The 22,207-nt window shown below is 53.1% G+C and overlaps 1 protein-coding gene and 1 long non-coding RNA gene across 2 annotated transcripts in view; one reads left to right on the top strand and one right to left on the bottom strand.

Annotated features, from left to right (window-relative positions):
- The window catches only part of TOM1 (target of myb1 membrane trafficking protein), a 52,107-nt gene that overhangs the window by 14,874 nt on the left and 15,026 nt on the right, over positions 1-22,207 (top strand). The window contains 7 exon segments of the mRNA XM_078147092.1: positions 9,992-10,076; positions 12,313-12,391; positions 13,245-13,394; positions 15,304-15,438; positions 15,636-15,782; positions 17,875-17,991; positions 21,759-21,892. Coding sequence (XP_078003218.1) covers positions 9,992-10,076; positions 12,313-12,391; positions 13,245-13,394; positions 15,304-15,438; positions 15,636-15,782; positions 17,875-17,991; positions 21,759-21,892 — 847 coding nt within the window.
- On the bottom strand, positions 18,318-21,827 carry LOC144454569 (uncharacterized). The gene is made up of 4 exons (XR_013483085.1): positions 21,737-21,827; positions 21,427-21,487; positions 20,831-20,899; positions 18,318-20,005 (listed from the first exon to the last, which is right to left on the bottom strand). It is a non-coding gene; the product is annotated as an uncharacterized LOC144454569 (long non-coding RNA).

Raw genomic sequence — 22,207 nt, forward strand, 5'->3', positions numbered from 1 at the left:
AGAAGCTGAGGTCTGGACCTAAAGAGTTTTACTTAACCAGTCTTGGTGGGCCAGTCAGTTAAATCAGCAGGCATTGATTAAGCACCTGCTGTATGCCAGGCACTGTGCGAGGAGCTCACCGTCTAGAGAACATCTTACAGACGAGGAGACTGAGGCTCAGCAGGGAGCGACTGCACGAATATGCCAGAGTATGCAGAGAGCAGATACCAGGGTGCCTTGAGAGGAAGTCACCCTCAGAGTCCTGGGACTCTGTCTGTGCCTCTGAGGACCGTGTAAGGATGGAATTCTGGGTACCTGACATCTGTCTGTCTTCCCCACTTTCTAAAAATAGCCTTTTCAGAGGCCTAGAGAGATGAAGGCAAAGCTGGTGGTCATAAGAGCAGACTGTAGAGACCACGCAGGCCAGCTGCCTCACAGGATAAGAGACTTGTGATGGTTACGTGGCCAAGAGCTGCCGGAGGTGGGATTTGAACCCAGTACCCTCTAGGCAGCAAGGTGGCGCAGTAGAGAGAGTGCTGCCCTTGAACTGGGTTCAAAATCCTGACTATGTGGCGTTGTGCTAATAACATGCCTTCTTCTGAGTCTCAGTTTCCTTGTCTGTAAAATGGGTCTAATGATTTTTGCACTGTCCACTTCACAGGGTTCCCATGTAGAAAGGATTCTGTAAACCTGTTGGAGATGGTGGTGTCGTCTGGGTCAAACGGATCACATTTGGAGAAGTCACTAGGAGTTGAGAAAGCCCCCAGGAGTATTCAGGGACCTGGGCTCTGGGCCTGGCTGGCCCTTGAGTTTTATGGCCTATCCCTAAGGAAGCACAGCTAGGTTGGTAAATAAAGGTGTCACAAAAACAAAAGGGATTAATTAGGATATTTTTTTAAAGCTCTCATTTCAAAACTATCATTGTAATAACTAAGCGAGAAGAGTTAAGAAAATGCACCGCCCTCCTTCCCTCTTTGCAGAGGTGGGGGGCTACGGGTGTGGACTACTCCATGTGTCAGATGCGTGATGAACATGTTGGTTGGTTTTGCCAAAGTGCCTTTTTCTCTTTTTGAATCATTGTTCTAAAGAATGTCTCACTGAGGAGGGGTGAGAGCTTTTCAGAAGGGAAGATGTTCTAAAAACAAAAGTTAGAGAATGAATAATCTTGAAAGGTCATCTTGAAGACGAGAAGAAACCGCAAAAGAGACAGTACCCCCAGAAGACTGTCACTTGTGGTTCTGAATTTCTAATTAATGAGTTTCAAGTTCATTCCTCAGTTGAGAACTGCCCAAGATCCTCTCAGAATTTGGGGTGAGGCCTCCGGCCTGTCCCCCACCAAAGGCCTAGGAGGGTCATGCCTGCAGCCTCCTCCTCCCTTCTCCGTCGGCAGCGTTTCACCCGTGCAGATAGCGCCCTTCCAAGTAACCTTGTAGGGCCGCGAGAGCAGGCTGGCAGGATCCCGAGACAGAAAGGAGAGGCTCTCTCCGGCACTGACCTAGAGCCAGATCTGGAGTGTCTAGAGTCTGCCCAGTTCAGAGAACATAATTAAGCAGTGGTCTGGCCGAGTCTCCCCAGGGCTTTGCTTTCTGTCTTTGTTTCAGTCGGAGCGACTGTCTGGAATTAATCATAATAACAAGTGCCATTCATATCATGGTTCAAGGCTGGCAGAGGCCTGTCCATGCTCCACAGCACAACCGTGCGGGCTAATTAATCCAAGTAGGATTGCCCCTATTTCACAGATGAAGAAGGTTCATTGAATTGCGCAGTCACATGGCTAGCGAGTGTCCAAGTGGGCCTTCCTGGCTTCAAGTACTGAACAAGACAGTGTTTCATTTATCCTGGGAATTATTAGTGTTGATGTTATAAACTAGCTCGCATATAGCACTTTAAGGTGCACAAAGTACCTTACGTTTATATTATGTCTCATGGGATCCTCCCAACCCTGAGAAGCAGGACCTGTTAGGACCCCATTTTGCAGGTGAGAAAACTAAGGTCATCCAGCCAGGAAGGGGAAGAAGCAGGTCAGCACGGTATCTACTTTGCCCCCCCCCAAGGCTTGGGGCTCAGATTGTCTCTTAGCCTCCGTTCCTTCGTTTTCTCCGAGGGCTTCTCCCACAAGCACAGACCAGGCAGCTGGGCAAACATTTGGGATGCCAGGCTGTGGGAATCAGCTGGACTCCCAGCCCCCATCCTGCTCTGATGGTCTGTGCTTATGGGAGAAGCCCTGCTGCCACCTGCTGCCTGGGGGGGTGGGGGAGGCGAGGGGCAGGAGATGCTGCCGGAAAGTGGAGCAGGAGTTAGCAGATGCTGGAGCGGATGCCCAAGTCACTCCTTCTGTGTGCGCCTGCCCTCACGCACCACCTCCTTCCGGCCCTGCCCACAGCCCTCCGAGGGCCTCTTTCCTTGTTTTCTCTTGCCTTTATATAGATTGGCTCTTCCTAACCTCTCTTCCTATCCCATGTTCCCCTGCCTCCTCCCTCCCTTTCTTTAGTCCTGGCCTCTCCATGGATGCCCACCCCACACACACATTGTTCTTACAAGATCACAGAATCTAGAGCCAGCAGGTGCCTTCTCCAGGATCAAACCAGGTACCCATCACCACAAAACACACTCTAGGCTCCCCCCGCTCCCATTTACAGAGGAGGTCTAGAAGGTCATCACATTACAGACTGAGAGCCAGAAGGAGTTTCAGAGGCCATTTAGGATAATACCATCATTTTACAGATGAGGAAACTGAGGCCAACACAGCTTAGGTTATCCAAAGTTACTAAGACAGTATCTACAATGGGATTGGAAGGTAAGACCTCTAACGACAGAACTAGTGCTTGAAATTTCCCCAGCCTCAGAAGCTACTTAATTTGACCCTATCATTTTATAGCTGAGGAAGCCAAGGATCTCATAAATTCAGTGTTTGGCCCAAGAACCGCCAAGAAGGAAGTGGCCAAGCCTAGATTCAAACCCCGGTCTGCTCGGCCCCCAAATCCAATGCTCTTTCCAGTCCCCCACCCTGAAAGATTGCTGACTCACGCTCTGGAGGGCCCCAGAGCTTCAGCTCAGTCTCTCCCATGGGCTTGTGAATGTTTATCACTAATGATGATAATTACCTACAAGTAAATGCATGTGGCCCCTCTGGGGGCTGTGCCCGTCCAGAACAATCACGGAGACTCCAGAAACCTTGATTCTGGCCCCCCACAAGAAGAGAAAATGGCAAACACAGCTGTACTTTGTGGGTTTCTGGGCGCTAGGGCCCAGAATCTGGAAGGGGATCAGTCCGATTGGAGCACTGTTTGTGTTGTGCTGAGCATCACTGTCTGTGCTGGCTTTGAAGGCATTAAATACGTCTGTCTGCCTATGCACTGTTGATTCCTGTCACTCTACCATGTGACCTGGCAGACAAGGTGGGGCAAGGGCAGAAGGGCTGGGTCCCTTTTCTATATGGAAATACCTATTTCTGTTTGGTGTTTGTTAAGTGGGCAATAAAAAATGTTTTAAAGGCCCCCTTTCAATGGTGACCTTTCATTTGGCTCCATTTGGGGGCAGGGCTGCGTAAGCACAGTCCCGAGACTTTATCACTTGGCACCCAAACAAAACACAGCAGTAGCACCAAGGTGATTTCTCAGCTCTCTTCCACCTCTGGAGGTCTGCGGCTCTCAGCGTAGAGCCTGGCTGTTTTCCAACACCCTGGAGCCTTCCGAGAACCATGTACTAAGAGACAGAGCATCTTGGCTCTTTGCAAGTGACCTTTGGATTTTGAATGAGAGAAAGATTCATTAATGAGAGGTGTCTTCCCTTCCCCCGCATACCTGTGTCCTCATCTCTGTAGCTGGAGAGCTTAGGATTTAAAAATGAAAATGATAGAGATTGTATAGTTTTCTGTCAAGTTTAATGGGGCAGCTGGGTGGAGCAGGGGATAGAGTACCAGGCCTGGAGTCAGGAAGACCTGAGTTCAAATCCAGCCTGGGACTAGCTGTGTGACTCTGGGCAAGTTACTAAACCCCATTTGCCTCAGTTTCCTCATCTGTAAAATGAGCTGGAGAAGGAAATGGCAAACCGTTCTAGAATCTTTGCCAAGAAGACCCCAGACGGGGTCACAAAGAGTTGCACATGACAGAAAATGACTGAATAACCACAGTCCACTCTCATAGAGCTGGAAGAGCCCTCCATTGAGTCCATTGAGTCCAAGTACCTGGCTTTACAGAGGAAGAAACAAGGGTCTCTAGAGCTGACACGGCAAAGCTGGCTGTCAAACCCAGGGTTCTTCCTACCACGCCGAGCTTCCCTCTTAGAGTAAGGGTTCGGGTTCTTGGTTTTCCCCGAGAAGAAAGCAGCCAAAATCTCTCTCTCTCTCTCTGTCTCTCTCTCTCTCTCTGTCTCTCTCTCTGTCTCTCTGTCTCTGTCTCTCTTCTCTCTCTCTCTCTCTCTTTCTCTTTCTCTCTCTCTCTCTCACACACACACACACACAACCAATTTGAAAATCAGATGACTTACATGCACATCTTAGCTTTGTTCCTGTAACCTCCTGGAGTTCCACATGAATGAAGGAAAGGAAGGAAGGAAGGAAGGAAGGAAGGAAGGAAGGAAGGAAGGAAGGAAGGAATAAACAGATGAATGAGGGAATGAATGAACAAATAAGTGAATGAATGAATGAGCCCACATTAAGTGCTTACTGAGTATTAGGCACTGTGGTAAGTGCTGGGGATATAATTAGCAAAAATTAGATGGGCCCTACCCACAAGAAGCTTACATTCTGATGGGGAGAAAGTACATGTAGCAGAGTGTTGTCCATGGAAGAGAGATATATGATCTCTAGGCTTAGGGAGTCACAGGGATGGTGAGTTAATCCTTAAGTTTAATCGGATCAGCACGTCCTATCCAGAAACAATGTTGGTATTCATTTGATTGCTGTCCTCAAAGGTAGGGAAGTGGGGGCTGTATGTAGTGACAGAGCAGAGAGCAAATGACTGGACGAGATGTGAAGCAAGGGCTGGTTTGGGGTGAGCTTGAGCTACGGTGAGCAAGGTGAGTTGTATTCATTCACCAGTCGAGACACTCTGAACTCCAGGCGCGAGTTCCAAAGGTGAGCAGATCAGTTCCAGAGACCTTGGGTATTTCTCCTCTGTCCAATGAGAAGGTTGTATATGGTGGCCCCTGAGGACCCCTTCGGCCCCAGGTTCTGTGCTCCAGTGACACCCCCCCTCCCCGAGCCCTGCTGGCTAAATACTGCTTCTAGTGGACACTTTCTTCCTTGTCTTTGAGGACAGGTAGGAGAAGTGGACGGGAGCCTTTTCCTGTCTGCCCCAGAGAGTACCTTGGCACTGGCCTATGTTGCATGATGTGTGCTTTTCAGACTTTTATAAAGTGAGAGAAGGCCCAACAGCGTCTCTGCTGTGCCCTGGAACCCTGGGATTCTCAGGCTTGGCTCTCCCTACATTGGAAGGCAGACCTGCCCAGTGGGTGGCATCATCAGGTATGGGAGCAGGCAGGACCTTGGGAGTCGTCTAGTCCAAGCCCCTCATTTGACAGATAAAGGAAACCGAGGCCCACCCACAGAGGGAAGGTGACTTGCCCAACCTTGCACAGCCAATACGTGGCAAAACCAGGTACTCTAAATACCGGAGGGAGTGGGTTCTGTCATATGCCCTCTTTCCATGGATGTCTCCAAAGAAGCACTTTATAGGGAGGAGACTACAGATCCTGGTTGAACCTGGTTGAACAAAGAACCCAAGCCAAAGATTCCAGGGCGACCCTAATTGCCACTTGGCCTGGGGGAGGTCACATGCTTGTGCCCACTTATCTTGTATGCCAGTCTCCTCTTCCCCCAAACACAAGCTCTGCTGTCCATAGAGTGAATCCAAGGTTAGGTTGGCACCTGTCTGTCTCAGCCACCTGACTGGGTTCCAAAGCAGCCTTTCTTTTCTGCTAGAGGGAATGGGGTGGGACTGAGGTCAGGCTTATTATAGAGCAGAGACAGTGATGGCCAGCTCAGGGCCTAGCATACGCCACCCACGGCCTGAGCATCACCAGCCGACCTGCCACTTTAAGCCAAGTGTCCCCAAACATACACCCACACAGAAAGGATCACAGACTTAGAGCAGACACGTCCTTGGATCTCACCTGCGTCAGAGCTTCTCAAGCCCTCTGGCAGGCAATCTGGCCAAGGCTCCAGACCCTTTCCCAGAATTCTGTGTTCAGCTGTTCTCTAGAACTGTAGTGCTAGGGTTTTGTTCCTGTGGAAAATACTGCCACGTATTTTGGTGTCTTTGAGGTGTGTGACTTCCTTGGGTAGATGCCCAGTGGTGGGATCAGAGGGGAGGGACATCTTAGCAACTTCTCCCTTGCAATCTCAGGTCTTTTCCTGGAATGGATAAAAGAATTAACAATGCTGCCACTCGCTGGGCATTTGTTCATCTGACTGGGCATGCCCCCTTCATCAGTGACCGCTTTGGTCACCTCCGTCTTTTGCAGATGAGGAAGGGAAGTGACTTATCCACGGTCACACAGATGATGTGTAGGAGACAGGATTGGAATGCAGACCTTCCTTGTTTTGGTCCCCACTGGCTCAGAGTGGATGTAAATAGTAATTGTGTCTGATATGGCCAGAAACCCTAAGGGTCTTCCTCTCCCAGACTGATTTTTTTTTTTAAGTAAAAGGGGCCATTATTTGCCTCCTTTCTTACCTAGCCTTAATCACTGAATGGGTGTTGCCTCAGACAAACAGACATGGGAAAGACCTCAGCTTAAAAAGGCCAAGGTCCCCCACTGCATTTGGGGCTGACTCCAGTCTTCCTGATCTATATCTGGCCACTGGACCCAGATGCCTCGGGAGGAGAAAGTGAGGCTGGTGACTTCACTTAAATCCAACTCACTTGGAAGTCATGGCACCACCTTCCTGATGCCATGGTCCTCTTTGAGAATGAAGGAGAAACAACAACAACGACCCCGCCCCAGATCTGACCACAGCTCCCTAGCGATGGTGGAATAAAAACTCCTCCTTCCATGCTCTCCATTCCAGGGACACTGGCCTGCAGGCTGCTCCCTGCACACGGCCCTTGAACGTTTCCACAGGCTGCCTGTCCCTCATGTCTAGGACCTGCTCCTTTCTCATCTCTGCCTCCCAGAATCCCCAGCTTCCTACAAAGCATGGCTCAGGTGCCCATTTCTCCACTAGGCCTTTTACGGGGCTTAAAGCAGAAGGCTCGGCAAACCTAAACCACAGGTCCCTAAAGGAAGATACACAGGGGAGCCTCCCAGGCCCTCTGGTCCAATGCCACCATTTCCCATTGATGTGATGTAGGTAGGCCCCTACAAACACTCCAAACCAACAGCTTTACTTAAAGGATCGTTAAGTGGTACTTAGCCTGGGACCTGTTGTTGGCCAGTCAGTGAGAGCCAGAGTGTTTAAGGCTTGGTTTTTAAGAAAGAAATCTAGGATAGAGCGCTGGCCCTGGATTCAGGAGAACCTGAGTTCAAATCCGGCCTCAGACACATAACACTCACTAGCTGTGTGACCCAGGGCAAGAACTCTAGCATATAAACTCCAAGATATCTTGCTAGGTTTCAGCCATCAAAATTTCCATTTCTTTGGGCAGAGCACCAGCAGGTAAGGGTATGATACCATATGTGGACAGTGGGAAGGAAAGGGAAGGGAGAGGGAGAGAGGAAGAAGGAAGGAAAGGAAGGAAGGAAGGAAGGAAGGAAGGAAGGAAGGAAGGAAGGAAGGAAGGAAGGGAAGGAGGGAGGAAGGTAGGGAAGGAAGGAAGGAAGGGAAGGAAGGAAGGAAGGAAGGAAGGAAGGAAGGAAGGAAGGAAGGGAGGGAAGGGAGGGAAGAAGGTAGGGAAGGAGGGAGGGAGGGAGGGAAGGAGAGAGGGAGGGAGGAAAGAAGGAAGGAAGGGAGGGAGAGAGGAAGAAGGAAGGAAGGGAGGAAGGAAGGAAGGAAAGAAGGAAGGGAGGGAGGAAGGAGCTGCTTTGCCCAACTGGAGCTGGCCAGTCGGGTCCCTCATGGGGCAGCTCGTCCTATTCACAGGTTGTTGTTTGCCCTTCATTCTTGAAGAGGACCGTGGCATCAGGAAGGGGATGCCATGACTTTCAAGTGAATTGGATTGAAGGGAGGGAGGGCTGTGCAGAGTCACCAGCCTCGCTTTTTCCTCTAGAGCCTTCTGGGTCCAGTGGCCAGATAGAGATCAGGACGGGTTGTAGAATCTGAAAATGTTGAGGAGGATGGCAGATGGGCAGGACTTTGGACCCCAGACAGGTGGTAAAAGGGAGGTACTGGTGTTAATTGTTGTTTATTGAACACAGGTGAGGCACACGTGTGTGTTGCTTTAATTATTTATTTTCAGTACATGGTGTTTATTGCTCTGGGCCATGATCCATTCTGCAGGTAGAAAAGTCAAGGTGTTTCCCCTTTAGGAAACTTTGAAAACATAGAAAACTGGTTACCCACTTTCTGCCGTTTCCTCTGTTGTGATCAAGACCCCTTGCCCCTTGCCTCTACCCGGTTCCTTCCCCACAGAGTTCACCCCGGGGACCTTGTAGGCACGTCCGGCTGACCACCTGTTCCCTTTGTTCTGAGACTCCAAGTCGTCTCTGAGCATCACCCCCTGCTTCCTCCCTGGGTGTTGTTTCTAAGCTCAGCAGTTGAACACAAATGGATTAAATGCCCAAGACCTCCTGTTGCAGGTCTAGCACTCTGCTAGGCACTGGGGGGAGCTTACACCCTCCTGGGAAGTCTAGCCCATGTGCACAGATGAGAGGGTAAGTTCCCTGAGGCTAGGGATTGTTTTGTTCTTTGTTCTTCCATCCCTGTCACCCAGCAGAGTGCCTGGCCCATAGTAGGGGTTTAAAAAATGCTTATCAGTTTCATTGTTTCCAAAAGAATGTAAGCTCCCTGATGCCTGGGATTGTTTCATTTTATCTTGGTATTCTCGTAGCCCCGTACATAGTAGGTACACTTAATAAATGTGGGTTTATTGATTGCTTGAGAAAAGATAGATTGAGGCTTAGAGAGAGCAGTAAAGGAGGGATGTGGGGTGAGGGATGATCAGGGAAAGTTTCACCCTGGGGGTGGGCCCTGAAGGTAAGAAATTGGAGAGGATGGAGGTACAGGTAAGGTGAGGATGGAGATGTGAATGGAGGTGTGAATGGAGGTGCAGATGCAGTGAGGATGGAGATGAGGATGAGATGAGGATGAAGGTGGGGATGAGATAAAGATGGAGGTGAGAATAGAATTGTGGATGGAGGTGAGGATGAGGTGAGGATGAGGTGAGGATGGAGATGAGGATAGAGGTGTAAATGGAGGTATGGATGGAGGTGCAGATGCAGTGAGGATGGACATGATGAAGTGAGGATGGAGGTGTGGATGAGGTGCGGATGAGGTGAGGATGGAGATGATGATGAGATGAGGATGGAGGTGGATGAGATAAAGATGGAGGTGAGGATGGAATTGTGGATGGAGGTAGGGATGGAGGTAAGGATGAAGTGAGGATGGAGGTGTAAATGGAGGTAAGCATGGGAGGTGAGGATGGAATTGTGGATGGAGGTGTTGATGGATGTGAGGATAGAAGTGAGGATGGAGGTGAGGATGAGGTGAGGATGGAGGTGCAGATGAGGTGAAAATGGAGGTGAGGGTGGAGATGAAGATGGAGGTATTGATGGAGGTGGGGATAGAAGGGAAGATGGGAGGTAAGGATGGAATGGTAGATGGAGGTGAGGATGGGGGTGTGGATGAGGTGAGGGTGGAGGTAAGGATGGAGGTGCAGATGAGGTGAGGGATGGAGATGAGGATGGAGGTAAGGATGGAGGTGAGGATGAGGTGAGGATGGAGGTGAGGATGGAGGTAAGGATGAGGTGAGGATGAAGATGAGGATGGAGGTAAGGATGGAGGTGAGGATGGAGGTGAGGATGAGGTGCGTTCCAAGAGCACAGAGGTGGGGACACCAGCAGTCGCCCCGCCAGTCATACTTGGTCGTATTCTCAAAGTGGACCGTGTTGATTTCTGGTTTCTTCCCCTCAGAGCAAGCCACTGATGGATCCCTGCAGGGCGAGGACTGGTCCCTCAACATGGAGATCTGTGACATCATTAACGAGACCGAGGAGGGGTAAGGGGCCTGGGGGGGCTTGGGGTGCCTTCATTGCCAGAGCCATCAAGTCCCAGAGCCTGTGGCTGTTTCAGGGGAGCTGGAGACTTCCACAGGGGAGCAAGCCCTTCCCCTGGAGCGGTGGCAGAGAGCCCAAAGCAGCAGCAGGCTTGGCCTGGCCTGGTCCGCAAACCCCAGAGCCATCCAGACCTGCCAGAACCTGGCTCGCTGTAGGTGGGGTGCTCTGTGAATTCTGTAACCCCCAGGTTCACCTGGAAAAGTTAGCGCTAACAGCAGGCATCTCTGGAGTGCTGGCAGTGCCGGGTGGGACATCCTCACTGGGCCAGGCCCTCCTCCCCACCGTCCTCCTCTCTTAGCCGCAGCCTCTCACTTCCTCTTCTGGCCAGCTCTCCCACCAGTCGCTGCCAGGCTGACCTTCCTCACCCATCCCTCCTCTAGGTCAGCTGCCCCGCGGACCCTCCAGGCCTCTGTCACATCTGAAACAACTTCACCTTTCCTGACATCCTATTGTACATTAGGAACTTGTCCAAAACCCGATGAGAATGAACGTTTCCACATAGAAAAAGAGCATTCATTGTACGTGGAACTGGGAACCTCTGTCATCTACGGCTTGGAGTTTTAAATATGACTAAATTTATCCCAGCATCCCAGCCGCACTGATGGTGCCCCCTTCAGAACTTCCTCTTGCCCACCTCTGTGTGTTTGCAAACTATTTCATTGGATGGAGGCTTCTTTGGATGCTGGTTTTTGTCTTTTTTTAAGTACCACTCTTGCTGTACCTCCATTTACCCCTTGTAAATTCTTCCCCACCCACATGCCCACGAGGAAAACAATGTATGTCTCACACACCCTCCTACCACCGCCACTCACTGCCCTGTCCTGGTCTGCACACGCTCACTGCCCCGGCCTGGCCTCTGCACGCTCACTGCCCTGGCCTCACTTGCACACGCGCACTGCTCTGGCCAGGTTGGACTGTCACCACCACAGTGCTTTCCTGTGTCTGTGCCTGGCATATCCTGGCTCATTGTCAGTTTCCTTGTCAGTAGGATGATGTGTTTGGGTCTCTAAGGACCCATCTACTACAACCTTTGTGTAGCTGTGGGCTCCGCTGCCCCCAAGCCGGCGTCCGCTCTAAAACGTTCCCAATGCGTGGTCATCTTGTTTTCACTGTGACTCCTCCCTTCACTCACTGACCGCTCCCCAGCTTTGAAAGACCGATTCTGTTGCTGCCTTCTCTGCACTGTTTGCTCCTCTCTAAAGCACCGCAACATTCTTTGCATTATAGTTATCTGTGTGATCTCGACTTTGGGGCTCCCCTAGCATTGAGCACACAGTAGGTACTTAAGAAATAGATGCCAAACTGAGTCTGTTTGGGTCTCCTTCCTACAGAAGGTCAGGAGAACAGCTCTGGCTGAAATGGTTCTTCCGAGGCAGGTGACTGTGGGTCCGAGCGTGTGACCTCAGTCCCCATTCTGTCCTTTGATTGTGAGTAGAGACTGTCCCTGCCTCACTCCCCTCCCCCCAGGGCACACCTAAGCAGACGGTGTTGGCAGGGGAGGCCCTGAGGCCAGCTGGGCTCCTGACGTTGGGGCTGAGCCATCACAGGCCTTGGTGGAAGTGGGGAGGTAGGCACCACCCCTCGCTTAACCGCCCCTGGCACCCTCCCGCTTCCCCAAGAATTCCAACAAGCTTCAGAGATAAGCAGCCAAGTGGGGGAGGGTGGCAGGGTGTAGACAGAGGGCCAGAAAGACCTGGGTTCCAGTCCTGCCAATGACACTTGTGGCTGGGTGCCCCTTGGCAGACCACTTCACCTCCTCTGGCTCGCCTTGTTCATCAGCACAACGAGGCGACTGGACTTGTCGGCCTCTCCTAGCTCCAGGCCTCAGATTCTATGATCCTCTCTGGGCCTCAGTTTCCTCATCTGTAAAAAGGCCTTTCAGTGCCTTCCGTCTCCAGATCTGTGATCTGATTGATGCTTTTCTGCCATGAGTCAGCATTGCCAAACACTGTCCACTCCCAGAGGATGTGGGGTTCGAGCCAGCTCTACGTCCAGGGCCCAGCCCCCTGGGCCTGCTGCTTCCGGGGTCTCCTCTCCACCGAGGCTTGTAGAAAGGAGTAAGTCGGAGAGCTTCCACGTGTCCTCTCCCGTGTCGGCAGCTGAGAAAGCGTCACGTCCGAGGTTCTCTCTCCCAGCCCGTTCTGTGCTACAGCCGTGCCCTCTCCTCATTTCCCACAGCCCCAAAGACGCCTTACGAGCCCTGAAGAAGAGGATTGTGGGTAATAAAAACTTCCACGAGGTGATGCTGGCACTCACGGTGAGTGCCCAACCCCCTCCCAGCCGGGCCCTGCTCCCTCTGCTGCCCTGGGCTCTTTGGCGCTTTCTGCACCAGCACACACGTCCACGCGTGTGCGTGTTCCCTTGCTGTCTGTGTTGTCATACGAGGGCAAGAAAGGGGAGAGGTCTGGGGCCTGGGGCCCCGTGTGCTGAATGTTATTGTTGTTGCCCGGGAATCGGGAAAATGGTAGGAGGAGCCAGATGCTCAAGCCAGGGGTCCCCTGGGACCTTCTGCTTCACCTAGAGAGTTCTAGAAACCAGAGACCTAGAAGTCTCAGCCCAAGTGGGGGCAAACACATTTGAGGGAAACGTGGGTTAGCCCCGTGTACAAACTGGCTCCTTGGCTGTCTGCGCAGTCCATGGCTGGTGGGTGACAAGGGGACAGAGGGTGACAGAGGCCCTTCAGCCTCAAGGTTCCTTGGCCAGAGGAGGGGACGATGAGTTTCCTCATATCCGTTTTATATCCAAAGGAGGGTGCAAGGTTATAGGGAATATTCTGGGCAACAGAGCGGGGGAGAGGGTCGTGGTGGTGATAGTCATAGGAGGTTTGCCTTGGAGTGGCGGGAAGGGGGGCCCACAGTCTGAGCTTCACCTAATAGAGCTTCCTCTTCCCCCAGAGTTTGTGGCTGTGGGCTGTTATTTCTCCCCACCTTGGCTTTGCTCTGTCAAAAGGCTGTGGTTGGAAAGACTTCTTTTTGGGGCCTTATCTCCAAATAGCCCCACCATAGAGACTTGGATGTTTGGATTTTCTCTGTTTGCAAGGAGGAAGACCCTCTTCACGGGAAGGGCCCTTTCCTGCTTGGAATTCTCACCACTACCTTTGGCCCCTTCAGGTCTTGGAAACCTGCGTTAAAAACTGTGGCCACCGCTTCCACGTTCTCGTGGCCAGCCAGGACTTTGTGGAAGGGGTCCTGGTGAGGACTATCTTGCCAAAGAACAACCCCCCCACCACCGTCCACGACAAGGTTCTGATGCTCATCCAGGTGAGCGCCAGGCAGGAGGGGCAGGGCGATGGGAGGTCCAGGGAACAGTGGAGGTTCCCCCCAGAGAATGAGAAACATGGGCCTGGAAACCACTTCCCCCCAGGCCTTGAACTGGGAGATTCTTAAGACAAGACTGAGAGAAGAGAGAAGGCCGAAATCCATGGCAACGCCATCCCTGCAAGAAAAGTCAGTAGATGAGGAGTGGGGGGGCCTGGGTTCCAATCCTACCTCTGACACAGGTCAGACGTAAATGTGAAATGAGCGAGTTGGACTCCGTGGCCTTTGAGGTCCGCTCCAGCTCTAGGCGTCTGCGCTTCTGATCCCAGCCCTGACACTGGGTGCGTGGCCTGGGACCCTCCAATCATGGCCCAGTTGGGAGGCGGTCCCTGAGCAAGCCACAGAGAACGTGGGCTCTTCCCCACTTCAGATAGCAGCTCATTTCTTTGTGTTTGGCTTGGGCAGTTTCTGTGTTGGGGCTGCTGGTCTCTGGCCTAGACAGCCTCTTTCTTCCCTTCACTGTACTTTAGGGCTTACAAAGCCCTTTACAAATATTTCTCATTTATCCTCATAACAGCCCTGTAAGGTAAATGTGATTATTGCCCCCGTTTACAAATGGAGAAACTGAGGCACAGGGAGATTAAATGACTTGTCCAAGGTCATACACCTTGCCTCAGAGGCCAGAGCCGAACTCAGGACTTCTTGACCCCATGTCCAATGCGCTGTTTAGCCACCGCACCACCCAACTGCCTCAATGGCTGAGGACTCTTGCTGGGTACGAGGCGAGGGTGCTGTCCTGGGGTTTGGCACCAGCAGCTTGTTCGAGGCAGCATTCTCTGGGCTGAGACTTAGGAGACCTGGGTTCTGGTCTCAGCCCTGCCACTGTCTGTTAGGCCCTGAGGAAGTCCCTTGAGCTCCCATTTCCTCAGTTCCCTCATCTGCAAAATGGGAGTAAGCCCTTCATTAGCCCTGGAGAGAGTGATTATGAATGTAGAGTAGCATAGCTAGATGGGAAGGCCCTCTGGACTAGAATGCCCCACACAGCTGTCAAAGAATGATTCTGAGTCCTGGAAGACTCCTTCTGAGCAAGCCTCTGGTGTGGGCCCAGTGCCACAGACATCCATGCCAGGTGCTGGAAGTCAGAGACAGAAAGGAAAGAATCGTACCTCCCCTCAAGGAGTATCATCCTTTTTAAAATACATTGTTTAAAAAAATGTGTTGTCATCTTTTGTTTCGGCATCACTTGGTTGTCCAAATACATTACTCCTCCTCCCTGCCCAGAGAGGGTCCCTTGTGGCAAAGAATGAGGTGAGGTGCATGTTCAGGGAGTTCACAGTGTGGGGAGGGGTACAGCATACAAGCACACGAGCAAATGCAGTCTCACCCGAGAAGGGAGAGGTGAATATGGAAGGGCTTGCCTGATCCCGCCGCTCAAAGTCAGGTCCAGAGGTGAGCCTCATAAGAGGCTCTGGAGTCCAGGAATAGAGCTGAGGAGGGGGCACCCAAGCCCTGAAGGACCTGGGAGTCAGAACAGGACTACTAGCAGTTAGAGGCTGAAGACCTGGGTTTGAATCTTAAGTCTGATGATTAGGGGACCGCAGTGAGAAGTGAAAGAGACCTTAGCAGTCCTCTGATCCAACCCATGATCTATAGATGAGGAAACTGAGGCCCAGAGAGGTCACCCGGTTTGCTCCAAGATGTAACAAAAATGGGAATTGGACCCGAGTCCTCTCACTCTAAATCTGGTGACCTTTCCACTGTAGTCATCCCAGAACACCCCTAGCTCTCCCCGTGTCCAAGGTGCCTTCTAGCTGTAGCTCGTCCAGCCACCACGGGAATAGGTGAGAAGGCCAGGGGAGGGAAGGTCAGTGTAGTGACCAGCTGGGTCCGTCTCCTCTGTTCCTCTTGGCAGTCCTGGGCGGATGCCTTCCGAAGCTCACCTGACCTGACAGGAGTCGTGGCTGTCTATGAAGATCTCAGGAGGAAGGGCCTGGAGTTTCCCATGACAGACCTGGACATGCTGTCCCCCATCCACACGCCCCAGAGGGTAAGGAGGCTCACCACCTCCCATGCTCCCAGTCAGGCCGGGTCAGGCCTGTCTCCTTGCCCTGTGTGGACCAAGCTGAGAGGCAAGAAGGGAAGAGACAGAGGGCTTGGCCAGCTGCTTCCTACTGACCTGCGGGCCTCCCGAGTTTCTCGAGCCAGCCCTTGCTTCTCCCTCTCTCATTCGGTTTTTATCCCTAGTCCGTGTATAGCTCCGAGCCCCCACCAGGACAGAATTCGTCAGTAACACGGTCCAGCCAGCGCACAGACTCCCTGCAGCAAGCCGTGCCCCTGCCAGACGTGCCGTCCGCCCCCGATGACGTGCCTGTGACGCCAACACCGGAGCAGGTAAAGAGTGGCCTGGCTCACGGGGTTCAGTTCCCTGGGCCCCGGCGTCAGGAGCGAGGCTGAAGGAGTGAGGATCCTTAGACGGGCCACTCCTCCAGGACACGATCTGGGAGAATCCAAGAGCCGCACTGTAGCCATTGGCATTTGGGGAACGATTTTCTATGGCAGACCTACTGTTACCGTGGAGCCTCTCTTCCTCAGTCCCTCAGTTTCCCCCTCCTGAAAGAGTGCATTAATGAGAATGCCTTTGAGCTATTTTCCAACCATGTGTAGATCTCTGTGTAGACGATAACTTACGTTTCTCTGACACCCTAAGATTTAGAATCCAACTTCTAAGAAATCCTAGAGTACAAACATCGTTAATTAGAGGCTATGTTTCTTTGTGGATGGAGTAGTTGGCTCAGAGTCAGAGGTCCTCGGTTCAAGTCCCACCCCTGACCCATGGCAGCTGTGTGACCCTGTGCAGTTCCCTCCACCCCTCTGTGCTCTAGGCAGCTCACTGAAACCGAAAGGTGCAGAGAAAGTGCCAAACTGCACTGGTAAAAGGAGTTTCCTCACCTGAGAGTTCCCTTTACCAAGGAAATCTCAGGTCCAGACCAAAAAAATGCTAGACCGTACTGTTAGTGCAGCTGCCTGGCTGTGTGATAGAGTGAAGGGAGCCCAGAAGCTCGAGTGAGCCCTGGTTTTGACCTCCTAGCTGGGTAACCAAGGACAAGATGCCTGACCTTTCTGAACTTCATATTCTTCATCCTTAAAAGGATCGAAAGCTGTGCCATGCCCCTGCTCAGTGTGAGAATCAGTGTCGGCTGCTGAGAGACAGTGTGGCCCAGTGGATAGAGCCCCTCAGTTGGGGTGTGCCTCTGCCACCTGCTGCCTGTGTGTCCCTGGGTAGGTGGCAGGACCCTTCCGTGGCCCGGGCAACTCCGTAAGACACTCAGGTGCCAGAGAAGCACCAGCGTGTCCTGGTGAGAGAGGGTCCAACCCAGTACAGACAAGTCAAGACCTGTACCATGAGGCAGCAGGCTAAACCAGTTTTAAGTATCAGTCAGTCAGTAAACATTAAAGCACTTATTATGTGCCAGGCACGGTGCTAAACACTGGAGGTGCAAATACAAATGAAAACAAAATCCCCCCTCCAAGGAACTTCCAATCTAATGGGGGAAGACAACACACAAGAGGAAGGTGGGGGTGGGGGACGAAGGTAACTGGCTGGGGGCATAAAGGAGAGTCTAAAAAAGTCCAAAATCTGGTGGGACACGAGGAGAAAAACTGGACTGAGCCCCCCTGCTTAAACTGAGGCCCTGGAGCCCCTGGCTCTGCCCTCCCCGCCTGGCAGAGGGTCCTGATGACATGTGAGGACCAGGCACATTCGGGCTAGACTCATCATCACACACTCTCCTAATGATGAGCCTTCGTGGGGGAGGCAAGCACAGGGGACAGTCCAGAGAAGTCCAAATGCAGCCGTGCTCCTGGAGCTGGTGGGAAATGTGTATTTGCGCCACTGTTCCTTCCCACTCCCCCATCTCCCAGACACACGTGTACACCTTGGTTGTAGCTGACCCCACCAGTATTTCCAACGTTTGGTAGACTAAGCCGGTCCTTTCTAGAAGGGGCCTCAGGCAAGCAGCAGGCCCTCCTGTGCCCAAAAGCACAGACCTGGCCCTGCCCATTCCCCTGCCCTTCCCCCAGAGGGGAGGAGCCTGAGGGTCTCAGTGGCCTTGTTAGCAGCCGCCTTGGGCCGCTGGGGGAGATGCTGTAATTCTGCCATCAGCACACCTTGGGGTGCAGTCATTCTGACCCTGGTTTTCCTCCCTTTCCAGCTGTGCGGTTGGCTTGGAAATGGTAATGTTTGGAAAGGGCCACCAGGTGTGAGGGGCCAGAGATGAGTCTGGTGCGAAACGGGGGGACATCAGATCCCCACCGGAGAATGGCTTACATTCCTTTTGGGTCTGGGATGGGCCCTTGAGCTCCTGGGGAAAGGACCTATGTAAGCCTGGGGCTGGCTCTGCAGGGCATTAGGGCTGTATCACCCATGCTGACCCCTCAGATGCCATCTTCACCCAGCCAGGCCAAACATAAATGTGTATTTCAGATTGGGAAACTCCGCAGTGAACTGGAGGTGGTGAATGGGAACGTGAAGGTGATGTCAGAGATGCTGACCGAGCTGGTCCCCGGGCAGGCCGAGCCCTCAGACCTGGAGCTGCTGCAGGTAAGGATCCCTCCCTCAGGGGCTCAGCAGCCCCCTCATCTCTCCCCTTTCCAGGGGCCTCCCACCTGCTCAGGAAGATGCCCTGGGGGGCGCTGGGAGGGAGACTGAAGGCTTACCAGGTGACTTATACTCAGCTGTGTTAGCAGGTCAGGCCACCCTTTGGATGAGAGGGCAAGGATCAGTGCCCTGGGCCTGGGCCTAGGCGGGGTTCCTGGCATCCCGGCTTATTTACTTCTTGGTGACAGACACCACCACTGTGCTGTGTAGATCAGAAGTAGACAGAAGAACCCCAAGACACCCAGCACTGGCAGACCTGAACGGTGTCCTAACATTAGTCAGTGCTGGTTTAGTTTTTTAATTTAAAAAAACAAGTTACAATCACCTGTTTCCAAATATAGCTCTCCCCATTCCACTGCCTGGTGACCTATCCCTAGGAACATAATTTAGAGAGGAGAAAAAAGAAGCAGTTTCCCAAAACTAACCGCGTACCAGCTGAGTGTATCAGCATATGCAGTATTTCACCCCATAGCCCTCCACCTCTGCAAAGGAGGGAGAGAGGAACTTCTGAAAAGCACAGTGTGCAGCTGCAACCCGGAGAAGTAGATCAGTGTAACAGCAATTAGTGTCCCCATTTTACAGATGAGAAAACTGGCGTTCAGGTCACATCATAGCTAAGTGCCAGAGCCTGAAGAGGGATGCTGGAGGGGGACAGTAGAGGCAGTAGCTGGTGCTGGGGGTTTTGCCTAGAGTCTGCAGTGCCTCTGAGCAGAGAGAAGACCGAGCAGAAGCTTGGGGGGGGGGGGGCAGTCAGGGCAATGACATGGGTGTGCCATGTGAGCGGCATCCTCTTCACTCCAAAAAACGGTAGGGAGTGTGCTGATTTGTCAGGGCGACTATGCCTTTAAAGGTTAGGGCGCAGTTCAGTGGCAGATTTGGAGCCAGACCTCAGGCCTTTCTTCTTAAAGTTTCCTTTCCTGGATTATACTGAAGTCAGGCCAATACGCTCTTGAAAAGGCGCTTTGGGAGGTCCTGGCCTCAGTAGATGAGGGGCTTCACAAATACATTTTGAGGTTAGGAGCGTCGGCCTGAGACATCAGGAGATCCGGGTTCTTATCCCACGTGACATCCCATCGTCCATCTCTTCTGCCTCCTCAGCTTCTCCTTGCAGACCCCTTAGCTTCCTTTTAAAGAACCCCCTCAGACAAGGCCTTTTCTAATTGTCCCAGTTGGGAAAATCCTCCTCCCTGACTGTTATATTTACTTGGATGTATCTTTTATGTGGCTGTGAATATGTTATTTCTCCCCAGTAGACTGTAAGCTCCTTGAGGGCAGGGGCTGATTTGTCCTTGTGTGCACAGTGCCTGGCACATAGTGGGGATTCATAAATGTCTGTTGATTGATCTATCTGGGCACCCATTGTGTGAGATGAGACAAGTCACTCAGACCCTTCCAGTGTGGTGGTTCTGATGGAAGTCTGGAGTTTCAGCCACGGCCAGTGAGAAGAAAGCCAGGAAATCTGCCGCCTGCTTGCGTGACCTTGGGCCAGTCCCTGCTCACCCTGGGGCTCAGCTTCCTCCTCTTTAAAACGAGGGGCTGGCCTCTGAGACCCCTCTCAGGTCTAGAGCTAGGATGCTATGAACAGAATCCCAGCCAGGCAGGTGAGCATACAAGGCCTATTGATTTGGAAAATAATCAAATTAATGCTCCACTGCATCGCTTCCTGGCATGCTAGATCTGGAGCCAGAAGAGATCTCAGAGGCCCTCCACAAGGCCCTGTGAGCAGTGACTCGCCCAGGGTCACACAGATAGAGTGGCGACTTGGAGCCTGGCCCAACTCCTCCGTCCCACCCTGCCCAGCACACTGTGGGCGCCTGCCCTCTTGGCCATGCTGAAGGGGCTGACATCCACAGAGCCTTTGGGTGAGGGAGAGAGGAGCTTCCTGCCCGAGATGCTGGGAAAGGCTCGAGACGGTCCGGCCTCGGAAGGAACCGGCAGTTGCCCAAAGGAGACGTTTCTGTTGTGGGAGAAGGAAGTTAAGATGCAACCACAGAGCAGTTTGGTCACTGGAGGGACCAAGGGCAGGAGCCAGTGATGAAGCCGGAAGCCGCCCTGCCGTCCCATCTGCCAAGCAAGCAGGAAACCCCAGGCCTCCAAACCAGAGTCTGAGACAGGCCCGTGGTGCCCTCTGGAAACACAGGACCAGCAGGTGTCTTTACCAGAAGGCCATCCAGGGTCTTCTCAAAGCCTTCTGACAGTTGTGGGAGTGGAAGCCCAGAGGGAGGAGGGGGCTTGCTTAATCTCCCTTGGCCAGTCAGTGGCCAGGCTGAAACTAGAACCAGGGAACGGGCTGGTGGCCAAAGAACAAGGAGGCCTGATCCTCGTCCAGCCCCAAGGGACCTCAGGTTCTAGGACATTCTCATTTGGGATTCAGATGTCACTCTTTGGGACTTATATTAAAAAAGGATATTTGATGGGAAGGGCCTATGCTGATTGGTGATTTCCCAGGAGGCCTGGCGATTCTGGCCTTAGGGCAGGAGACAAGGGACAGCTTCCCAAATGGCCTCAGGCACTAACTGGTAAGAAAATGGTGTCTAGAATGGAGGCAGTGGCCTGACCCCGTGGGCTGTGTGATGAGCCACCAGGGTGCAGAGACGGGAGGTGGCACCCCTTCTGTGTGACAGCCGAGCCTAGGGCTGCCTCCACATGGCCCACCCGCCCTGCCGCCCTGCCACCTCCCAGATGGTGCAAGCTCCCACCCTCCCGGGCTTTGGCCTGTTATCGCCCCAGCTGTCCTGGCATTTCCCACTCCCCAGCCTCCCCACCAGGAATTGTTATTTACCTTGCAGTGTGTAAGTAGTTGGGGTGCCCAGGGAGCTGGCCTTGCAAACCCAGGTCTGAAAGGCTGTGGCTGCAGGAGGAAGGATGGGCGCTAGGGATCATGGGATCACGTACTAGAGTCAGTCAGTGAGCGTTTACTAAGTGCCTGCCATGTGCCAGGCACTGTGCTGAGCGCTGGGGATACAAAGGCAAAAGGCCCTGCCCTCCAGGGGCTTCCAGTCTTATGGGGGAGACAGTGTGTCAATAACTGGGAACACGTGAAATCTGTGCAGAAGGAGGAAGGTTACCTGAGCATGAGGGGACCTCAGATGCCATCGAGTCCAGCCCCCCACCCCCTTTACAGATGAGGAAACTGAGGCCCAGAAAGGTGAAGTGACTGCCAGGGTGAGACAGGAGATGCAGGGAAGCAGTGTGGGGGATTGGGCAGAGTCAGGGCGCCGGGGCTCCAATCTGAGCTCTCCCACATCATGGGAGTGACCCTGGGGGTGTCACTGTCCCCTCCCAGGGCCCCCTCCAGCTCCAGAGCCAGGGTCCTGGCCATGGTGCACAGAGCAGGGCACTGTTGGTGCTGACGGCTGCCATTTTCATTGCACTTACCTACATCATCTCGTTAGATCCTCATGATAGCCTTGGGAGCTGGGGGCTGTAATTGCTCCTGCTTTACAGATGAAGAAACCAAGACCAAGAAAGGTCAAACCCAGGCCCACAGCTAGTTGGGGAGTGCCTGGGTCTGCCTGACTCCAGGTTCCACACTGTGCCCACCACATCCCTACCACACTCCCTGCCCTCTACTGGGGCGACACCGATCAGTGCCCAGCCGTCCCCAAACACCCCTGGATGCAAAATGGAGGCCCTGACTTGGCTCTGCCCCAGGCGTGGAGGGCCCCGCCCACCCCCTCCTTCTTACCTGTTTCCCCCTCTGTGGTCAGGAGCTGAACCGGACGTGCCGAGCCATGCAGCAACGAGTCCTTGAGCTGATCCCCCGGGTCCTCAACGAGCAGCTGACCGAGGAGCTGCTCATGGTCAACGACAACCTGAACAACGTGTTCCTGCGCCATGAACGGTAGCCCCGCCCCTGCCCGGGCCCTTCGCCCTCCTGCTCCACTGGGGTCTGGCACCGTCGGGGCCACCCTCTCACTGGCAGGCCCGGCTTGCTAGGTCTGGCACCGTCGGGGCCACCCTCTCACTGGCAGGCCCGGCTTGCTGGGTCTGGCACCGTCGGGGCCACCCTCTCACTGGCAGGCCCGGCTTGCTAGGTGGACTCTGGGTCGGCCCTCTCTGGATGGAGCCACAGTAAGAGTAAAATGGGGCTTAGAGTTAAGACATACAGGCCAAAAGAAGGCATCCTTGCAGGACCTGTGCTCCGAGAGCTTGAGGT

Source organism: Phascolarctos cinereus, unplaced genomic scaffold, assembly GCF_003287225.1.
Source record: "Phascolarctos cinereus isolate Bilbo 61053 unplaced genomic scaffold, phaCin_HiC Scaffold_1;HRSCAF=81, whole genome shotgun sequence".
Classification (NCBI taxonomy): domain Eukaryota; kingdom Metazoa; phylum Chordata; class Mammalia; order Diprotodontia; family Phascolarctidae; genus Phascolarctos; species Phascolarctos cinereus.